This window comes from Carcharodon carcharias, chromosome 23 (assembly GCF_017639515.1).
Source record: "Carcharodon carcharias isolate sCarCar2 chromosome 23, sCarCar2.pri, whole genome shotgun sequence".
Lineage (NCBI taxonomy): Eukaryota > Metazoa > Chordata > Chondrichthyes > Lamniformes > Lamnidae > Carcharodon > Carcharodon carcharias.
Window position 1 is genome coordinate 20568952 of NC_054489.1, and position 21366 is coordinate 20590317.

The 21366-nt window shown below is 44.3% G+C and overlaps 2 protein-coding genes across 3 annotated transcripts in view; one reads left to right on the forward strand and one right to left on the reverse strand.

The window, feature by feature from the left end:
* LOC121269118 (deoxyribonuclease-1-like) overlaps positions 1–11791 on the reverse strand; it is a 39066-nt gene extending 27275 nt beyond the window's left edge. The window contains exon 1 of the mRNA XM_041173589.1: positions 11611–11791. Coding sequence (XP_041029523.1) covers positions 11611–11645 — 35 coding nt within the window. The 5' untranslated portion in view covers positions 11646–11791. The remainder of the gene's footprint in view (positions 1–11610) is intronic.
* Positions 8869–21366, forward strand: part of haus7 (HAUS augmin-like complex, subunit 7) — a 34274-nt gene continuing 21776 nt past the window's right edge. The window contains exons 1-3 of one of the 2 annotated variants that reach the window (XM_041173590.1): positions 8869–9006; positions 13649–13764; positions 15069–15151. In XM_041173590.1, the coding sequence (XP_041029524.1) occupies positions 8950–9006; positions 13649–13764; positions 15069–15151 (256 nt within the window). In that variant the 5' untranslated portion in view covers positions 8869–8949. Of the gene's footprint in view, positions 9007–13364; positions 13486–13648; positions 13765–15068; positions 15152–21366 lie in introns of those variants that run through there. The other variant, XM_041173592.1, reaches the window with a different exon arrangement.

Here is a 21366-nt window from a genome sequence, read left to right on the forward strand (position 1 = left end):
ATCTTAGGGAGCAGCATCCTGTGCGGCACCTTGTCAAAGGCCTTCTGGAAGTCCAAGTAGATAACATCCATTGGCTCTCCTTTGTCGAACCTACTCATTAGCTCCTCAAAGAATTCTAACAGATTTGTCAGGCATGACCTCCCCTTGATGAAACCATGTTGACTTTGCTCGATTTTACCATGCACTTCCAAGTATTCTGAAATCTCATCCTTAATAATGGACTCTAAATTCTTACCAATGACCGAGGTCAGGCTAATCGGCCTGTAATTTCCCGTCTTTTGCCTCAGTCCCTTCTTAAACAGAGGGGTTACATTAGTGAGTTTCCAGTCCTCTGGGACTCTCCCTGACTCCAGTGATTCCTGAAAAATCACCACTAATGCCTCCACTATCTCTTCAGCTATTTCCTTCAGAACTCAGGGGTGTAATCCATCTGGTCCAGGTGGTTTATCCACCTTCAGACCTTTCAGTTTTCCTAACACCTTCTCCTTGGTAATGGCCATCATACTCACCTCTGCCCCCTGACTCTCTTGAAATTTGGGGATGTCACTCGTGTCTTCCACTGTGAAGACTGATGCAAAGTACCTATTCAGTTCCTCCGCCATTTCTTTGCTCCCCACTACGACTACTCCAGCATCATTTTCCAGAGGCCCAATGTCCACTTTATCTCTTACCCTTTATATATCTAAAAAAACTTGCAATCTTCTTTTATATTACTGGCTAGTTTACCTTCATATTTAATCTTCTTCCTCCTTATTTCTTTTTTAGTTGTCCTCTGTTGGTCTTTGTAGACTTCCCAATCCCCTGGTTTCCCACTGCTCTTCGCCGCATTGTATGCTTTCTCTTTAGCTTTTATGCTGTCCCTGATTTTCCTTGTCAGCCATGGTTGCCTCGTCCTCCCTTTATTATGCTTCTTCTTCCTAGGGATGAATTTTTGCAGTGTCTCCCAAATTACTTCCAGAAACTCCTGCCATTGCTGTTCCACTGTCTTTCCTGCTAGGCTCATCTCCCAGTCAATTCTGGCCAGCTTCTTCCTCATGCCTCTGTAGTTGCCTTTATTCAACTGTAATACCATTACATCCGATTCCAGCTTTTTCCTCTCAAATTGCAGGATAAATTCTATCATATTATGGTCACTTCCTCCTAAAGGTTCGTTCACCTTAAGCTCCCTTATCAAATCTGCCTTATTACACATCACTAAATCTAGAATTGCCTGTTCCCTAGTGGGCTCCACCACAAGCTGCTCCAAAAAGCCATCTCGTAGACATTCCACAAACTCCTTTTCTTGGGATCCACTACCAACCTGATTTTCCCAGTGTACCTGCATATTGAAATCCCTCATGATCACTGTAACCCTGTAACCTTGCCTTTCTTACACACCTTTTCTATCTCCTGGTGTATCTTATGCCCCACATCCTGACGACTGTGCGGAGGCCTGTACATAACTTCCCTTATGGTTTTTTTACCTTTGCGGTTCCTCAACTCTACCCACACAGATTCTACATCATCTGACCCGACATCATTTCTTGCTATCGATTTAATTTAATTTCTTACTAACAAAGCAATCCCACCCCCTCTGCCAACTTGCCTATCTTTTCGATAGGATGTATATCCTTGGATATTTATCTCCCAGTCCTGATCACCTTGCAGCCATGTCTCCGTAATGCCCACCACATCATACCTACCAATATCAATCTGCACCACAAGCTCATTTACCTTATTTCGTACACTGCGTGCATTCAGATACAACACCTTCATTCCTGTATTTCCCGTCCCCTTTCTCTTTGTCGTCTCTTTATCTGATGTGCTTGAAGTTAGATTCCTAGCCCTTTCCAAACACTCTATCCTATTTTGTGTTCTAGAGACTTTAATAGCCTTTCCTGGGCTCTCCTTTCTTTTCAGTTTTTTCATAATTTTCCATGAAGTTGAATCCACCCTTCCACCTGCTAACCTGCTGCTTTGTTTCCCATTAGTTATACTTCTTGGAGTTTTACCCTTCCCTCCCCGCCCCCCCAACTTTCCAGTTTAATGTCCTGTTGACCACCCTATTTACCCTTTTCGCTAGAACATTGATCCCAGATCGGTTCAGGTGGAGACCGTCCCAACGGTACAGATCCCTCCTGTTCCAATACTGATGCCAGTGCCCCATGAAATGGAACCCCTCTTTCCCGCACCAATCCTTTAGCCGCCTGTTTACTTCCCTTATTCTCGCGTCTCTATGCCAATTTGCACGTGGCTCGGGTAGTAATCCAGAGATTATAACCCTTGAGGACCTGTTCTTTAATTTTGTTCCTAGTTCCTGATAATCCCCAAACAGTTCCTCTTTCCTAGTCTTACCTATGTTATTTGTCCCGATGTGGACCACAACAATTGGATCCTCCAATATCCTTTCAAGCCGGTCAGAGAAGTCCCTCACCCTGGCACCAGGCAGGCAACATACCATGCAGGACTCTCGATCCTGCTTACAAAGGAAGCTATCAATTCCCCTAATTATAGAATCCCCTATAATTACCACTTGTCTTTTTGCTCCGCCCTCTTGAATGGCCTCCTGTGCCATGGTCAGCTGGCTCATCCACCCTACAGCCCTCTTCCTCATCCACACAGGAAGCAAGTACCTCGTACCTGTTGGACAAGGTCAAGAGCTGAGGCTCCTTTGTTCCTGAACACAGGATCCGTCTACCTGCCTCAGTTGCAGTCACACCCTGCTGACCCTGACCACTGACCGGACTTGAGGTACTTAATCTACCGGGTGTGACCGCCTCCTGATACAAAGCGTTCAGGTAACTCTCCCCCTCCCGGATGTGTCGCAGCGTCCAGAGCTTGGACTCCAGCTCATCAATTCTAAGCCGGAGTTCCTCCAGCAACCAACAGTTGCTGCAGATGTGGTCACTGCAGCTCACAATGGGATCTGCCAGCTTCCACATCATACAGCTACAGCACATCACCTGCCCAGCCATCTGTACTTAGATAAGTAATTTATTAATTAGCTTTGCAATGCTTTTTTTTCAAATTTGGTGCAGATTTCCTACCAACCAATCAGGTTACAGCTTTCCTGTGATGTCACTTTTTCAGTTTTGGCTTCAGTTAGGCTGTGCCCCGTACTCACCGCTCCGGTGCTCCTCCCTTTTTTTTGCAAAAATATACTTTATTCATAAATCTTCAAAAACATTTTGAACCATTTCAATATCACCATTACAAAAATACAATCAGGTTCAACTTTTACAACATGAATCACAAGGTGTATCAGTACAAACAATGAATATTACAATCATTGGCAGACATTCATTTTAAGCTGTACATCCTGAGAGGCTCTTTACAGTTCCCAGTCCCCCAGTGCACTGTGGCAGAAAGGTCTTAGGCAGCGAACCTTCCCCATTGCGCCTTTGTGGCGGCTGCCCCAAACTTAACTGTGTCCCTCAGCACGTAGTCCTGGACCATGGAATGTGCCAGTCTGCAACACTCGGTCGGGGACAACTCTTTGCGCTGGAAAACCAACAAGTTTCGGGCAGACCAAAGAGCGTCTTTCACCGAGTTGATGATCCTCCAGCTGCAGTTGATGTTTGTCTCGGTGTGTGTCCCTGGGAACAGCCCGTAGAGCACAGAGTCTTGTGTCACAGAACTGCTCGGGATGAACCTCGACAGAAACCACTGCATCTCTCTCCAGACCTTCTTCGCAAAGACACAATCTACAAGGAGGTGAACAACGGTCTCTTCCCCACCACAGCCACCTCGAGGGCAACGTGCAAAGGGGGTGAGACTCCTGGTGTGTAGGAAGGATCTTACAGAGAGGGCCTTTCTCACCACCAGCCAAGCTACATCTTGGTGCTTGTTGGAAAGTTCTGGTGATGAGGCATTCTGCCAAATGACTTTGTCAGTCTGCTCAGGGAACCATCCCACAGGATCCACCCTCTCCTTTTCCCTCAGGGCCTTTAAGACGTTACGTGCCGACCACTGCCTGATGGACTTGTGGTCGAAGGTGTTTCTCTGCATAAATTTTCCCACGAGGGACAGGTGGTACAGCACGGTCCAACTACTTGGAGCGTTCTGCGGCATAGAGGCCAGACCCATCCTTCGCAACACCGGGGACAGGTAAAACCTCAGCATGTAGTGACACTTGGTGTTTGCATACTGAGGGTCTACGCACCGCTTGATGCAGCCGCACACAAAGGTGGCCATCAGTACGAGGGCGATGTTGGGCACGGTTTTTTCCTTTATCTAGAGGCTTGTACATCGTGTCCCTGTGGACATGATCCATTTTTGACCTCCAGATAAAGCGGAAGATGGCTTGGGTGATTGCCACCACACAGGAGTGTGGAATGGGCCAGACCTGCGCCACGTACAGCAACAGCGAGAGTGCCTCACACCTGATGACCAGGTTCTTACCTGCAATGGAGAGGGAGCGTCGCTCCCACATGCCCAGTTTCCTTTTCACCATAGACACTCGCTCCTTCCAGTTTCTAATGCGTGCCCTGGTCCCTCCGAACCATATCCCCAGCAGCTTCAGGCCATCAGCCCTGACAGTGAAGGGGACAAAGGATCGGTCAGCCCATTTCCCAAAGAACATGGCCTCGCTCTTCCCACGATTTACCTTGGCTTCCGAGGCCAGTTCGAACTGGTCGCAGATGTGGATAAGTCTGTGCACCGACAGCGGATCCGAGCAGAAGACGGCGACATCGTCCATGTACAGGGAGACTTTGATCTGAGTGCCTCCACTACCTGGGATCGTCACTCCTCTTATGCCCGGATCCTTCCTGATGAACTCAGCAAAGGGTTCTATGCAACACACTAAAAGAACAGGCGAGAGAGGGCAGCCCTGCCTGACTCCAGATTTAATAGGTAAGCCATCTGATTCCCACCCATTGATTGAGACTGCACTACTGATGTTAGTGTCGAGCAGTTGGATCCAATTGCGAATTCCCTCCCCAAACCCCATTTTGGAGAGCACATCCACCATGTAGGTGTGCGATATTCTGTCAAAGGCCTTCTCCTGATCCAGGCTGATGAGGCAGGTATCCACACCCCTGTCCTGCACATAGGCAATTGTATCCCTGAGCAGCACGAGGCTGTCAGAGATCTTCCTGCCTGGCACAGTGCAGGTCTGGTCAGGGTGGATCACCAATTCCAGAGCGGATTTGACCCGATTGGCGATGACCTTGGACAGAATTTTATAGTCCACATTCAACAGTGAAATGGCTCGCCAATTTCTAATTTCCTCCCTTTCCCCCTTGTGCTTGTGGATGAGGGTGATAATGCCTTTCCTCATGGATTCTGACATACTGCTGGCCAGGAGCATACTCTTGTACACTTCTAGCAGGTCTGGGCCGATCCAGTCCCACAGAGCCGAATACAACTCCGCCGGCAAGCCGTCGCTTCCGGGAGTTTTACTCTTCTCGAAGGACTCAAGGGTCTCAGTCAGTTCGTCAGGAGTTAGCGCTTTGTCCAGACTCTCCCGTGTACTGTCGTCTAAGACCTCCGTGATAGAGGACAGGAAGGACTGGGAGGCCGTGCTGTCTGTGGGCTTCACGTCATAAAATCCGGCATAGAAGGATTTGCTGATCCTCAAAATGTTGGACTGTGATGACTTTACTGAGCCATCTTCTTCCTTCAGGCTGCTAATCACAGAGCTCTCTCTGTGTACCTTTTTGGAAGAAGAAACGTGAGCACGTCTCATCCTGCTCCACGGAGCGGACTCTGGAACGGAAGATGATCTTGGAGGCCTCCGAGGCAAAGAGCGAGGCTTGCTGGCTCTTCACCTCTTGGTGTTCCTCCTTGATATCGACCCCCATCGACCGCAGCCAGAGCAGGTTCTGATGTTTTTCTGAAGTCGGGACATTTCCCTCTGTTCCTTTCTAGCTTTCTGGGTGCCTTTGAGGATGAAAAACCTCTTGATGTTTCCCTTGATCGCTTCCCACCAGTGTGTCAGGGATTCAAAGAGGGGTTTCATGGTTCTCCAACCTTTGTAATCCCTTGAGCTCCTCAATGTTCTCTGGGGTCAGCAGTTTCACGTTTAGCTTCCATGCCCCCCTGCCAACCCTCTGGTACTTCTCTAAGTGACAGTCAGCCAGTAGGAGGCAGTGGTCAGAGAAGAACACCGGCTTGACGTCGGTGGATCTGACTGTGAATGCACGGGACACAAACAGGAAATCTATCCTGGAACAGACGGACCCGTCAGGCCGCGACCAGGTGTATCTACGCTGCGCTCTGTCTGCAGGGTTGCTGAAGACATCGTGCAGCTTGGCATCCTTTACTGTTTCCATCAGAGATCTGGACGTTAGCGTCCAATCTGCTGTCGGCCCTGCCGGATCGTCCAGCCGCAGCGATGATGCAGTTGAAGTCACCGCCCAGAATGACTGGCCTGGAGGTCACCAGCAGCAGTGGGAGCTGCTGAAAAACCTCTAGCCGCTCAGCCCCTTGTGATGGGGCGTAGACATTAATTAACCGGAGTGGAGCATTCTTATACATTACGTCTGCTACGAGGAGGCGCCTGCCCACCACCTCCTTAACCTCGGAGACGGTGAAGCTGCCTCCCCGCAGCAGAATCCCCAGGCCGGAGGAACGAGAGTCGTTTCCTCCCGACCAGATCGATGGCCCATGGGACCACCATCGTGACCATTGCCTGTAGGAGCTGAGGTGCGGTATCGCACACTCCTGCAGAAACAACAGGTCAGCTTTGACCTTGGCAAGGTAGTCCAAGGTCGCAACACATCGCTTAGTAGATTGAATGCTACGCACATTTATGGATACAATCTTTACACCCATTTTAAAGCAGTTAGTCGCTTACCAAACCTATTGTCTCTGAGAGTTCCAGACCATTGGTCTGCTCCTTCATGCCCGTGGTGTGCTCAAATTGCTTCACTTGGGATGGGCTGAGGAAAGCGTCCTGAACCTCCCCATTGGAGATGGTCTGCTCAGGTGGCATCTGGGGGTCCGTGCAGAGAGCGGGGTTTGAAATGTCCTCTGTTGAAGAAGCTTCTCCAATCCTCTCCCCCTCTGGGGCGTTGCTGCTCCCGGCTTCCCGGAGCTGGGGTGCGCTGGCCTCTTTGGGTTGTGGGCCAAGTTGGGGTGCGCTGGTCTCCTCATTGTCTCCAATGTTCTGGAGCTCGGGTGTCTCATCCTCCAACTCCCTAGTGTTTTGCCGCTTCTTCTGTTGGCGCCGCCCTGGCGCTTCTTCTTCCGAAGAGCTGCTGCTCTTGTTATCCGTGTCGGATAGGAGACGCCTCTTGACTCTTGTCTGGGAAGTGGCTTGGTTTCTTTTTAGCCCCTTCTTCCTTTTGGCTCTCTTCACCAGCTGCCACTCCCCCTGCTGCTTTCCCACTGCTGCCTCCTCCTCCTCCGTTGATTCTCTCTCCTGAGGACTGGGAGGTTCAGGGGGCAGTGCTGTTGATTGGCTGTCTGTTGCCCCAATCTTTTCCTCCACCTTGTCTCTCTCTGTGTCCTCCTTTGTCCCGTTGTTCTCCCTGTGGGGCCTTGGTGGTTGGAGTGACACGAGGCATTTCTTCTGCTTCCCCCTCGTTGGCTTTGGCTGCCTGTGCATAAGTACGGCAACGTTTGGGGCAGGTCTTGTAGAGGTGACTTGCCTCGCCACACAGGTTGCAGCACTTAGCCTGTTTACATTCTTTTGTCTGGTGCCCTTCCTTTTTGCAGTTCTTGCAGAGGATGGCGCTGCAGTTGGCCGCCACATGACCAGACTTGCTGCATGAGCGACAAAGTTTGGGTTGCTTAGCGTAGACAAGGTACCCACGGCTTCCCCCGATAGCGAATCTGGAAGGGGGGTGGAAAACGGCTCCCTTACCGTCGGTCTTGAGCGTTACCTTAACCTGGCGTTTACATGTCCAGATCCCCAAATTATCTTTAACTTCAGTGCAGCTCCCAATCTTATCGAAGTAACTGGTAAGGAAGGTGAGCACGTCAGCGACAGGGACATAGGGGTTGTACAGATGCACCGTCGCAACCCGTTCTCGATGCAACGGCAGAGCAAAGAGCGGCTCCACCGTCAGGACCTTCATTTCTGGCAGGTCTTTCTTTTCCTCAAACACCTTCAGGAGTTTGACGCAAGCTGCCACTTGTTTGAAGGTCACATCAAAGAAACCAGCGCTGGGGAAATCCTGTAGGCAGTAGATCTCCGCAGCCTCGAAACCACACAGCTTGAATAGGATCCTCTTGGTGAAGAAGTTCCTATCCATTCCTGTTCCTTGCTCGCTGCCCTTCACCATGACTCGGATGGTGTTAGGTACCCCATGGTAAGGGGTTCTCCTCCCTCTGAGTCTGCTCCCAGGATTTACTCACCAAACAACTGCTTTTTCTTTAGCGTTCTTTGACAGTTGGTCCTCCTCGATTCCCGCCTGAGTCGCGGTGACTGCGATGACTTCTCCCAGAATGCTTCAGTCACTTCTCATCAGCGCCCTCTGTTGGATGCTCTTCCTTCTGTTGAGTGCAAGAGTCCTTCTCCTCGATTCCCTCCTGAGTTGCGGTGGCTGCGATGACTTCTCCCAGAATGCTTTAGTCACTTCTCACCAGGGCCCTCTGTTGGAGATTCCAGGGCAACCCTGGAGGGTTGGTAAACATATGGGCAGCGCAGGGACATGACAAGTTTATAAATTTCCCTTTTTTCTGTGGTGAAGTCCTTTATTAGTTGTGCCCCTTCAGAAAAAGGGCACTTTGGTTTTTCCGTTTGGGGACAATGGGGTTGAGAAGGGGGTTGGGGGGGGGGTGGGGCGGGGGCGGGGGGGGGGGGGGGGGGGGGGGGGGGCAAAACGAAGTGCGAAAGCGCATGCGCGCAAGCCTATCTGACCCCGCCCACACTAGGGGGCGGGAGCATGTCGATTGACAGCAGCTGTAGCCAACCAACAGACGGACCGTATGCGTGACAGGCTGTTCAACCAATGGGCGTCGACTTCCAGCACCTCCCCCCCGCCCCCGTAACGGCGGCTCCTGTCACGGTGAGCGTTTGTAATGGCGGCAGGTTTGAGTGAAGCACAGCTGGCAGCTCGGGTGATGCAAAAGCTCTTGGTAAGGGGAAAAGAAAAGCGATTTAAATGCGTGCGGGTCAATGCGTCGAGGAGGCCGACTTCAAATATCGACTTGGTGACTGCATTTAAACAGTTTTGATATGTGGGTTCATAACTGAGACCCTCCCCCCCCCACCCCTCCCCGGCCACCCACACACGCTCACAAACAATTAAGACATGAATTCAGGATTCAGAGTGAACTGGACGGAGTCAGAGCCTTCTCCATGATTTTCTTTCCAACTTTGGCTCTATTCTAGGTGTCAGACTCGTGGGTTAATCAGGTATCCAAACCCTGTCGTAAATTGAGACCATCTCTTGCAGAGAGCCTCCTTCATCTTTCTCTTGTTGACAAGTCGGTCTTCGCTCCAGATTCAGGCTGTGTTTATTTACACTGTAACTGCAGCATTGTTGTGAACTGAAGACCCCCCCCCCCCCCCGAACTGAAGTGACTGCATCCTTGATGTCGGGTGCTCGACGGTTAAGTGTTCAGTTGCAGGGTATCTGTATACCTTGAAAAAAAACTCAGCAGGTCTGGCAGCATCGGCGGAGAAGAATAAAGTTGACATTTCGAGTCCTCATGACCCTTCAACAGAACTGAGTAAATTTAGGAGAGGGGTGAAATATAAGCTGGTTTAAGGTGGGCGGGGTGGTTGGGGGGAGAGAAGTGTCGGGGTGGGGGGGTGGGGTTGGGTGTGGTTGTAGGGACAAGTAAGCAGTGATAGGAGCAGATAATGAAAAGATGTCACAGACAAAAGAACAAAGAGGTGTTGAAGGTGGTGATATCTAAGAGAATGTGCTAATTAAGAATGGATGGCAGGACACAAGGTACAGCTCTAGGGGTGGGGTGAAATAAGACTAACGGCATAAAAGGTATAGATTTAAAAATAATGGAAATAGTTGGGAAAAGAAAAATCTATATAAATTATTGGAAAAGACAAAAGGGAGGGAGAAGACACTGAAAGGGGGTGGGGATGGAGGAGGGAGTTCAAGATCTAAAGTTGTTGAATTCAATATTCAGTCCATTATTTTTAAATAATGTACCTTGTGTGTCCTGCTATCCATTCTTAATTAGCATGTTCTCTTAGATAATATCACCTTCAACACCTCTTTGTTCTTTTGTCTGTCATCTTTTGATTATCTGTTCCTATCACTGCTTGCTTGTCCCTACAACCACCCCCCTCCACTTCTCTCCCCCCAACCCCCCCAACCTTAAACCAGGTTATATTTCACCCCTCTTCTAATTTTACTTAGTTCTGTTGGAGGGTCATGAGGACTCGAAACGTCAACTTTATTCTTCTCCGCCAATGCTGCCAGACCTGAGGTTTTCCAGGTAATTCTGTTTTTGTTTTGGATTTCCAGCATTCGCAGTTTTTTTTTTGTTTTTATATCTGTATACCTTGTTGTCCAACGGGATGGTTTGCTTGTGCATAACCCTTATCCATGGGTTAAAATGAGTTATTGGCTGGTGTTGAGGAGGTTATTTTGTTGAGACTGGGTGAGGATACTCAAGATATTGCCCATGTTAAACAAGACAATTTTAGCATGATTTTCCCTCAAAAGGTACAATAGCAATTGTTGAGAAGATTACGTGGGTGTTCCTGAATTTTTATTTGGGAAAGGAAGTGACCCAAGTTCAGCTTAAATAAAATGTAGAATGGCAGGTTGAGCATAAGTATCAAAAATTATATGGTTAGTCATCAAAATTTATATGATTAGCCATTCAAATGTCAATCCACAGCATAATGGGTTTAAATGTGTAAATGGTGTAGGTTGGCTAGAAATGAACAGTGTAGTGCCTCAAGTTGTATCAGTTAAGAATATTTGTTTGTTTCCCTTCTCCCCCAGCACAGGCTTGTAGTTTCAAAAATAAATAAAACACTCCTGTTGTAAATATCTATGATTATAACATGGACTTGTCAAACTCTGCAATAGGTTTGTTACCGGGAATCCTCATTTTATTATGTGATTGTAGCCCAGTAATGTTTCAAAGATGGACAAAAATCTCGTTACATTTAATATTTCTTTAAGTTTTAGATTACATCTTGTTTAACACTCATTCCCTCTTCATAAACATCTACAATGATACATAATACATTTTTTCAATTAATGCTTTCTGTTGCTTTTTCTATGTTTATTTCTTTATTCTTACTTTCATTTCCAATAGTATCTAAAATATACATGTCAGAGTATATTCTTTATCACAATATTTAATTCTTAAATACTGTTACGATCTTGGTAGAAGCCACTAACATTTTCAAAATCCCAGTTATTTGCTAAAAGAATAAAGCCACAAGATTCCACAGTTTAAAACAGAAGAATTTTTACTATATAAGAGTCAGCAAAGCAAACGTTAAGTACCATCTATCTGATACTCTTAACATCCAGAATTCACATATGTCAAACGTTAATTAACAGACAAATGGTGCTCGAATATAAACTATAAATGGCAGATGCAACTAAGACAGATCTTATGAATTGATTCAACAGTCCACTCAGGTTTTAGTGATCATAGTGATTCCTTTAAACTCTGCCTTGCTCGCGAAGAATTTTAGCTCCCTTCCTAGGAGCTTGTCTGATCCCTAGCTGACAGCAGTGCTCAACCAACCTGAGTTCCATGGGCACAATCTTCACAAATGGCATAGGCCTGCAGAACCAGCTCAACTCGGTTTGGATGGCCAAGTAACACACAACAGCAGCAACTTTCCCTTTGTTTATTCTTAGCTTCTGGATCTGGTTGCTTCTTTTTGGGTCTTCAGTTTCTCTGTTCTCTTACTGTGGACTCAACAACTGCTACAGCCCAGCTTGGACTGATCTGTGTCCTTTTATATCTTAAACCAAGGTTTAGTTTTGATTTGCTTAGAGACTGAGAAGTTCAGTTTCATTCTCAATGTTTACCTTTTCTGCTTCTCTTTCAGTTTCATTTTCAGATCAGCTTCTGCTTTGAGGTAGGGCCTGGCTCAAAAACATCCAAATTAAATTTAAAAATCTGGATTCCCTCACAACTTCATCAAACATGTGTAAGATGCACATAATCATGGAATTATAGTTTGAAAATAACAAATGAGATTGGAATTTAAAAACCCAATTTTGTTAATTTGAAAATCTGTGCTCCTTTGTGTATATTGCTTGGGGTGAAACAATGATTCATTAACAGTGAGGTTGAGTGTCTTGAGCTACAGGAAGATGTAGATGGGATGGTCAAATGGGCAGATAAGTGGCAGATGGAATTTAACCCTGAAAAGTGTGAGGTGATACACTTTGGAAGGAGTAATTTGACAAGGAAGTATTCAATGAACGGCATGACACTAGGAAGTTCTGAGGAACAAAGGGACCTTGGCGTGTGTGTCCATTGATCTCTGAAGGCAGAGGGGCACGTTAGTGGGGTGGTGAAAAAGGCTTATGGGACACTTGCCTTTATCAATCGAGGCATTGATTACGAAAGTAGGGAGGTCATGTTGGAGTTGTATAGAACCTTGGTGAGGCCACAGCTGGAGCAGTGTGTGCAGTTCTGGTCGACACATCATGGGAAGGATGTGATTGCACTGGAGGGGGTGCAGAGGAGATTCACCAGGATGTTGCCTGAGATGAAACATTTAAGTTATGAAGAGAGGTTGGATAGACTTGGGTTGTTTTTGTTGGAGCAGAGAAGATTGAGGGGCAACCTGATCGAGGTGTGCAAGATTATGAGGGGCATGGACAAGGTGGATAGGGAGCAGCTGTTCCCCTTATTTGAAGGGTCAGTCACAAGGGGGCATAAATTCAAGGTGAGGGGCAGGAGGTTTAGGGGGGATGTGAGGAAAAACTTTTTTACCCAGAGGATGGTGACGATCTGGAATGCGCAGCCTGGGAGGGTGGTGGAGGCGGGTTGCCTCACATCCTTTAAAAAATACCTGGATGAGCACTTAGCATGTCATAACATTCAAGGCTATGGGCTAAGTGTTGGTAAATGGGATTAGATAGGGAGATCAGGTGTTTCTCACGTGTCGGTGCAGACTCAATGGGCCGAAGGGCCTCTTCTGCACTGTGATTCTGTGTGATTACGAGTAATGCTTTGGGAGATTTGCTTGGTGTTCATTATAGATGTAAAGCAGCCCTGATTGTGGCAGGAAAATTGCAATTTTGGCCCCATGAGTAAACAAGAGTCAAACCTTGTTGCAGGTTGAAAGGGACTTACATAGTTCTCTTGGCTTATTGTTTTGAATTTTGCACTTAAAAAAAAGAGATGTTATCAAGGGGAGGAAAAGATTGTTATGGTTTTTAATTATTCAGTTATGTCTCACTTACATATGCTTGGAATGTATATCTAGATTGAGTTAAGTTCCTTAAGCTAAACTGATAATTAAAATGGTGAAATGCATAGCATTGTATTCTGGAAATGAATTGAAACTATTACACAAAAAGTAGAGAAAAGCTGTTCAGCCTCGTCCGTCTGACGGGATTTCTGTATTTCAGATTGGATGGAGTTACAAATGAAATTAAGGTGGAATTTATGTTTATATCTTTAGTGCAAGTTCCATTTTTGTTTTGGAAGGGCTTTCAGAACCTCTGCATGATGCAGCCTTTGTGTAAAAATATTTTGAAGCTCCATTGTATGAGAATGGTTTCTCCTTGCCTTATCCTGATGTTAATAATTGCTCTTTCAGAATCTGAAATGCCCATTTCTGGAAGGAATCAGCATGAATGATTCAGACGCAGTTATTCGGTTGCTGTGTACACCAGGAGTGGACAGACTTCAAATCTTAGAATGGTTATGCATCAGGTATTCGATGATCTCCTATGTGCATTTCAGCGTTCTTGGGTGCTTATGAAATGTGAATGTTTTATCTTTAAAAAATAGAGAGATCTGAGATTAGAGTCTTATGAGGAGCCTATGCGTTGACCTAAATGATAGTGGGAGCTTAATAACCCTTTCTTAGTCTTGCTGGATGATCCTAGCAGTATTCCATTTTTTTTTTGTTTGCTGCAGTTAGCAATCAGTAATGAAAACGGAAGAACTTGACAGTACAATGCTATTTGCTCCTTGTAGTTTATGTTGCAGCCTGATTCCTCATAGTCACTTTATAACCCAGGTATTAAATATTGGGAAATCCTAGGTATCAAACATGTGACCATGATTAGTTGAAAGCCACATCTATGCCTCTAAGTTACCATGTTATAGCCTCTAAAACCTGGAGACCTCCTAAATATATGTTATATTTTTTGCTGGGCTGCGCAAGATATTAGCTTTTTGCTGGTCAGTATGCTAATCTGGTGCGCTTGTCTTGAAATCTTTACAAGGAAACATTCATAATGATTCACCTTTCATCTGCACCATCTGCAAGTTATAAGGACCCTAAGTGAACAGAATCTAGGCCATACCAGGTCTGTTCTTGTGTAAGGATGCAGCAAAACCTTTTTGTAATTCAGGGAATATTATCACTCTGCAGCCTGAATGACTGACCTGGGAAATGAAAATGTCATATTGACACGATAAGGGGAGCTCCTATTTTGAAACTAATCTACATTATTGGAACAGTGTTAATGGATTTTACTCTAACCTATGATGTATCTGACGTGAGAGCAGGAACATCATTGATTTGAAAACTAAGTGCTCAGCAAGGATGCACAAAGTATTCCCATAGATATGTGCATCCCTTAAGCCCGAGTGGTTTTTGCTTTGTTTTCATTTTATTTTTCACTTGTTTAGTTGTTGAATATTATGCGCCTGAAGATATGGAATGGGATGTTCTTAAAGCAGGTGCTCTGATTGATGCATAAATCCTAACTCAGTACACCAAAATCTGTTGGCATTTTCACTTGGGATATAGACAGCTTGAAGGCATCATTGATTTAAACTCAATTTATGGCCTATGAGACTTCATGGCATATACCAGGAGACCCACTTAAAAAAAAAGTTTGACCTTGGTGTACTGAGTTTTAACTCTTAATGAGGTATTGATTTGTCAGTTTGTTTTTGCTGTTCATTTGTTGGATTTCTGCAATTTAAGTGCTTGACATAAACCTGCTAATGTATCATAATAGTGAATGAATTAAAGGTTAAATAATTTATTTCTTGTTTTATAGCTGCTATCCACCTCTCGAAAGAAAATTTGCAGAACTACGTTTTCATTCCATGCAAGACTATGGAACAGACCTTGTAATAAAAAGTAGGATATTTTCTTTATTTTTTGAAATGCATTTTAATATAGATCAGAACTTTACACTTTACAATGTTCATGAGCTAGATTTTGTGAGGGGTTGAGGGACAGCGAACTATATGCCTTTGCCATAATTGCCCCTCTAAAATTGGCTGCAACTTCAGGATGCCAGGTATGCAGAGATTAGCACAAAATCCTGAAATTGCTGTCGGTCACTCAGGGTTTGGACACAGGCTGTGTTGTTGAGCCTCCTTCCCCCACCGCCTCCGAGCGGGCTGCCATGAAATCAGCGAGAATTTCGAAGTTCCAGCCCGCACATCGCTTTTTGAAACCCTGTAAAAAGTTACACCTTGTTCAGGTGTAACTGGGTTTTTAACAGTAATGTGATTAATAACACTTGATGGAACAACAGAATGGGCCCTGAAAAAATAATTGCTTAATTGAGGAGTGCTGTTAAACGGTCATTAGAAAAAGAGTGGCAGAGATGAGAACCTAGAGACAGACAGCAGGGCCTAAAAGAGCTTTTCAACCTGTGGCTGCAGAGCGGACTGACTGCGTTCTGAGAAAAAAATGAAGTATGATGTCACAGGAAAATAGGTAGTTGACTGGTAAGTGTTCTCCTCATCTGTCTTTCAAAACTTAAGTTATTTTAATAATTTTAAGGTTTAATTAGTACTCGTAAGGTTTACTATTAGACTAGCTAATGAGTATTTCCTGTTTATTTTGGGAAATTTCATTTGGTAAGTAGAATATTTATGGAAATAATAAGAATATAAGCACAGACAGGACTAGAGACATAAATATTTTGCTGAGTAAATTTTAATTAATTAAGCTTTATTAGGTTGGCAGGGCAGGTGATGTGTGGCGACTGCAGAGTATGGGAGCTCATAGATACCTGTGTGAGCCAAGGCATACTCATCTGCAGTAAGCATCTGCGGCTGAAGGAACTTTGGCACAGAGCCATTGAGCTGGATGCCAAACGACAGACACGCCGGCACATCAGGAAGGGGGAAAGTTATCTGGACGTTTTGTTCCAGGAGGCATTCACACCCCTTAGGATAGCGTTGCCTGATTTGGCCCATGGTCAGGGGTCAAGAAGGTGTGACTGCAAGTGAGGCAGGTATAGGGATCGAGAAAGTAGAAGCGGAGGAGCTTCAGCCCTTGCAATTGTCCAACAGGTTCGAAGTGCTTGCAGCCTGCATGGATGAAGGCGGGGCTGTAGGGTGGTTGAGCAAGCTGACTATGGCTCTGTGGTACAGGAAGCCATTCATTGGGACAGTCTTCACCTGATCCATGCTAGGACCATTGTACAGGTTAATCATATAATTAGGGCTGTAGAGAGGGCTTTAAACTAAATAGTGGGGGTAAGGGATCAAGTGAGGGAGGATATAATAAATTAAGAAGAGAAGACAAGGCAAGAGAGTAAGGTAGCAATAATCTGAGTGTGGCAGTACAAACTTGACAATGCGCCAGCATATAAGGCTAGAGGTTGTGAAAATAATAAAAAGACAGAACTAAATGCACTGTTTCTGAATGCACACAGCACATGTGACAAGGTAGATAAATTGATGGCACAAATGGAAATAAAAGGTACAATCTAATTGCCATTACGTCTGGAGGGTGACCAAGGTAGTGAAGTGAATGTTCAAGGGCATTTGACATTTAGGAAGGATAGGCAAAAAGGAAAAGGTGGTCTTGTGGCATTGTTAATAATGGATGAGATCAGTATCTTAGTGACAGAGGATCTTAGATCAGAAAATCACGATGTAGAATCAGCATAGATGGAGCTAAGAAACAGCAAGGGGCAGCAAACATTGGTAGTTGTTTATAGGCCACCAAACTTTACTGGTACTGTGAGGCACAGTATAAATCAGGAAATTAGGTGCATGTAATAAGAGTAATACAGTAATCATGGGGTACTTCAATCTACATGTAGACTAGGTAAACGTAATTAGCACCAATGCTGTGGAGGACAAATTCCTCATGCATACAAGATGGTTTTCTAGACAGTATATTGAGGAACCAACTAGAGAACAGGCTATTTTAGATCTAGTATTGTGCAATGAGAAAGGGCTAATAAATCAATCATTGTAAAGGAGCCTTTAGGGAAGATTGACCGTGATAGGAGAGAATTTTGCATAAAGTTTGAAAGTGATGTAGTTCAATCGAAAACTAGGGTTTTAAAATTTAAATAAGGAAACCACGGAGATATGAGGGGAAAATTCACCATGGTAGATTGGGAAACTACATTAAAAGATATGATGGTAGATGGGCAGTGGCTAGCATTTAAATAATTAATACATTGCTTACAGCCAATTTATATTCCTTTTGAGGCACAAAATCCCAACAGGAAAGGCGATTCAACCATAGCTAATAAGGGAAGTTAAAGATTGAATTAGATCAAAGGAAGAGGCTTTATAAAGTTGCTAAAAAAAAGTAGCAAGCCCAAGGATTGGGAGCATTTTATAATTCAGCAAAGGAAGACCAGGAAACTGATAAAGAGAAAATAAAATATGAAAGTAAACTAATGAGAAACATAAAATTGGACTGTAAAAGCTTCTATAGGTATGTAAAGAGGAGAAGATTAGTAAAGAAAAATGTAGGCCCACTACAGGCATCGACAGGAGAATTTATAAAGGGGAATAAGGAAATGGTGGAGAAACTAAACAAATGCTTTATGCCTGTTTTCATGGAGGAAGATACAAAAAAGCTCCCATGAATGCTAGAGAACCCATGAACAGACAAGAATGAGGAACAGAGAGAAATTAGTATTAGTAAAGAAGTTTTGAGAGATTAATGGGACTAAAAGTTGATAAATTCCCTGGACCTGATGATCTACATCCCAGAGTGTTGAAAGAGATGGCTGTAGACATATGTGAATGCTTTGGTGTTCATCTTCCAAAATTCTATAGATCCTGGAACAGTTTCTGCAGATCGAAAGGTAGCAAATGTAACCCCACTATTTAAGAAAGGAGGGAGCGAGAAAACGGGGAACTACAGACCTGTTAGCCTGACATCAGTATTCCGGAAAATGCTAAGGATGTGATAACTGGACACTTAGCAAATAATAGTAGGATTGGGCAGAGTCAACATGGATTTATGAATAGGAAATCATGTTTGACAAACCTGTTGGAGTTTTTTGAGGATGCAACTAGCAGAATAGATAAGGGAGAACTAGTGGATGTATTTGGATTTTCAGAAGACTTTCGATAAGGTCCCATATAAGAAGTTAGTAAGCAAAATTAGAGTACGTGGGATTGGGGTAATATACTAGCATGGACTGTGAATTGGTTAATGGACAAGAATTGGGGCGTAGGAATAAATGGGTCATTCGGGGGAGGCAGTGGGGTAGTGGTATTGTCGCTGGACTAGTAATCCAGAGACCCAGGGATGTGGGTTCCAATCCTGCCATGGCAGATAGTGAAATTTGAGTTCAATAAAAATCTAGAATTAAAAGTCTAATGATAATCATGGAACCATTGTCGATTGTTGTAAAAACCCATTTGGTTTACTAATGCCCTTTAGGGAAGGAAATCTGTCCCTACCTGGCCTGGCCTACATGTGACTCCAGACCCACAGCAATGTGGTTGACTCTTAAATGCCCTCTGAACAAGGGCAATTCGGGATGATCAATAGATGCTTGCCTAGCCAGCGAAGACAACATCCCATGAATGAATAAATGAATAAATAAAAATTCTTAGGTTGGCAGGCTTGACTAGTGGGGTACTGCAAGGATCAGTGTTTGAGTCCCAGCTATTCACAACCTATATCGATGATTTGGATGTGGGCACCAAATGTAATATTTCCAAGTTTGCTGATGACACAAATCTAGGTGGGAATGTGAGTTGTGAGGAGGGTGCAAAGAGGCTTCAAAAGGATTTAGGCAGGCTAAGTGAGTGGGCAAGAACATGGAAGATAGAATATAATGTGTAAAAATGTGAAGTTATCCACGTTGTTTGGAAAAACAGAAGTGGAGAGTATTTCTTAAATGGCAAGAGATTGGGAAATGTTGATGTCCAAAGCGACTTGTTGGTCATTGTTCATAAGTCACTGAAAGTTAAGACGCAGGTGCAGCAAGTAATTAGGAAGGCAAATAGTATGTTGGCCTTGATTGCTATGGGAGCCTTGGCGAGACTGCGCCTGACATATTATGTACAGTTTTGGTCTCCTTACCCAAGGAAGGATATACTTTCCATAGAGGGAGTGCAACAAACGTTCATCAGACTGATCCCTAGGATGGTGGGATTGTCCTATGAGGAGAGATTGAGGAGACTGGGATTATATTCTCTATAAAAAATTTTTCAGGGCTCAACAGGTCGATACAGGGAGGAGGTTTCCCCTGGCTGGGGGGTCTCAAACCAGGGGACACAGTCTCAGAATAAAAGTAGGCCATTTAAGATTGAGAAGAGGAGGAACTTCTTTGCTCAGAGGATGGTGAGCCTTTGGAATTCTCTACCGCAGAGGTTTGTGGAGGCTCAGTCATTGAGCATATTCAAGACTGAGATTGATAGATTTCTAGATATTTAAGATATCCAGGAATATGGGGATAGTGCAGGAAAATGGCGTTGAGGTAGAAGATCAGCCATGATCTAGCTGAATAGTGGAGCAGGCTCATGGGGCCGAATGGCCTATTCCTATTTCCTATGTTCCTATTAGTGGATTTTTAAAAAGTTTAATTTAAAAAAAAAATTCTGAGCAATTTAGCTTCTATCATCTTCCCATGTGTGTCTCCCAAACTTTAATTCAATATATGCAAAAATTTTTAAAAGTGATTTTATTTTGGTGCTTTTCATTTCCAGTGTGGAGGTATGTAAAAATGTTTTAATAATGGCATCGCTGCTGCTCCATGCTAGGAATCCCCAGTAAAGAATGCTGTAATCAATTGCACTACCACTGAACAGCACTGGAGGTGAAATTTTCACCAGAGAGATCGCTTGATCACTTAGCGAGACTTACTTTTTGGTCAGTGGTATCCTTGCTTTGCAGCTGACCACAAAATTCGGCCCCATGTTTTAACTTTTTTCATTTTTTGTCTTCCCTCTTAAATTGTGCTTTGATGTTTTATGTAAAAGCAGGTATAAGCATGTCTATAATGTGTAAAACAGTTGAATTAAAGGACCATAATAGGTTTTAAGGTAGACACGTCTTGTGACTAGTTTAGACTGTGTAGAGTGTGAACACTGACACAGACTGGCTGGGGTGAGTTTCCTTGTTGTAACCTCCATTACTCTGTCTATAATCTTTTCAGAGAACATTGTGTGCAGCGCTCAGAACTGTAGGTTGCAGTAATCTGATCAGTTTTTAATTACAAAATCCAAAAGCATGTGTATAATAACAAAACAAATAGCACTCTCCAGGTACTTTGCTTGGGTTGGGATTGCTTCCATTGGCAAAGCCACCCATTCTGTGAACTGAAATGTGACCTTAAAGCATCAAGTTATCTAGGAGGTAGCATGCCTGGTGTGATTGATAAACCCTTTCACTGTCATTGCATACACTGGAAAAAATAAACCCAGCCCCTCTTACCACCTCCAGGAAACAATCTTGCTGTACATGCATACTAACCTTTTGTGATTCATGGACTAGGACACCTAGATCCCTCTGCATCTCAGAGCTCTGCAATCTGACCACTTAGATCATATGCTTCTTTTTTATTTTTCCTGCCAAAATGGACAATTTCACATTTTCCCACATTATACTCCATTTGCTAGATCTTCACCCACTCACTTAACCTATCTATACCTCTTTGTCACCTCCTTATGTCCTCTTCCCATCTTGCTTTCCTGCCTACCTTTGTGTCATCAGCAAATTTAGCAACCATACCTTTGGTTTCTTCATCCAAGTCATTTATAAAAATTGTACAAAGTTGAGGCCCTAGCACTCTTCTGTGTTTACATTCAGTGTGAATACATTCAAACAAACTATATTTTGGGTTACAAACTATGAACCAGTGTTATTAAGTAAAATTAAAGCCCGCAAGAACAACTTTCGTTAGATCACTGGTAAAAGAATCCTTGTTTCAAAATAATAAATAGGCCAAAACTTGGGTCATGTCTATGAGAAAAACCTTGTATCTGAAATCAGATATTCAGAATGCTTCCATTAGCTTCAGCTTGTTAAATTGCTCAGCAAAGTGGAACTTCAGTAATGAAAGATTGATTATGGGCATCAAACAGACTTGTATTTTGCTTTGAAGTATGAATTAGGACAAAGGGAAAACAAAA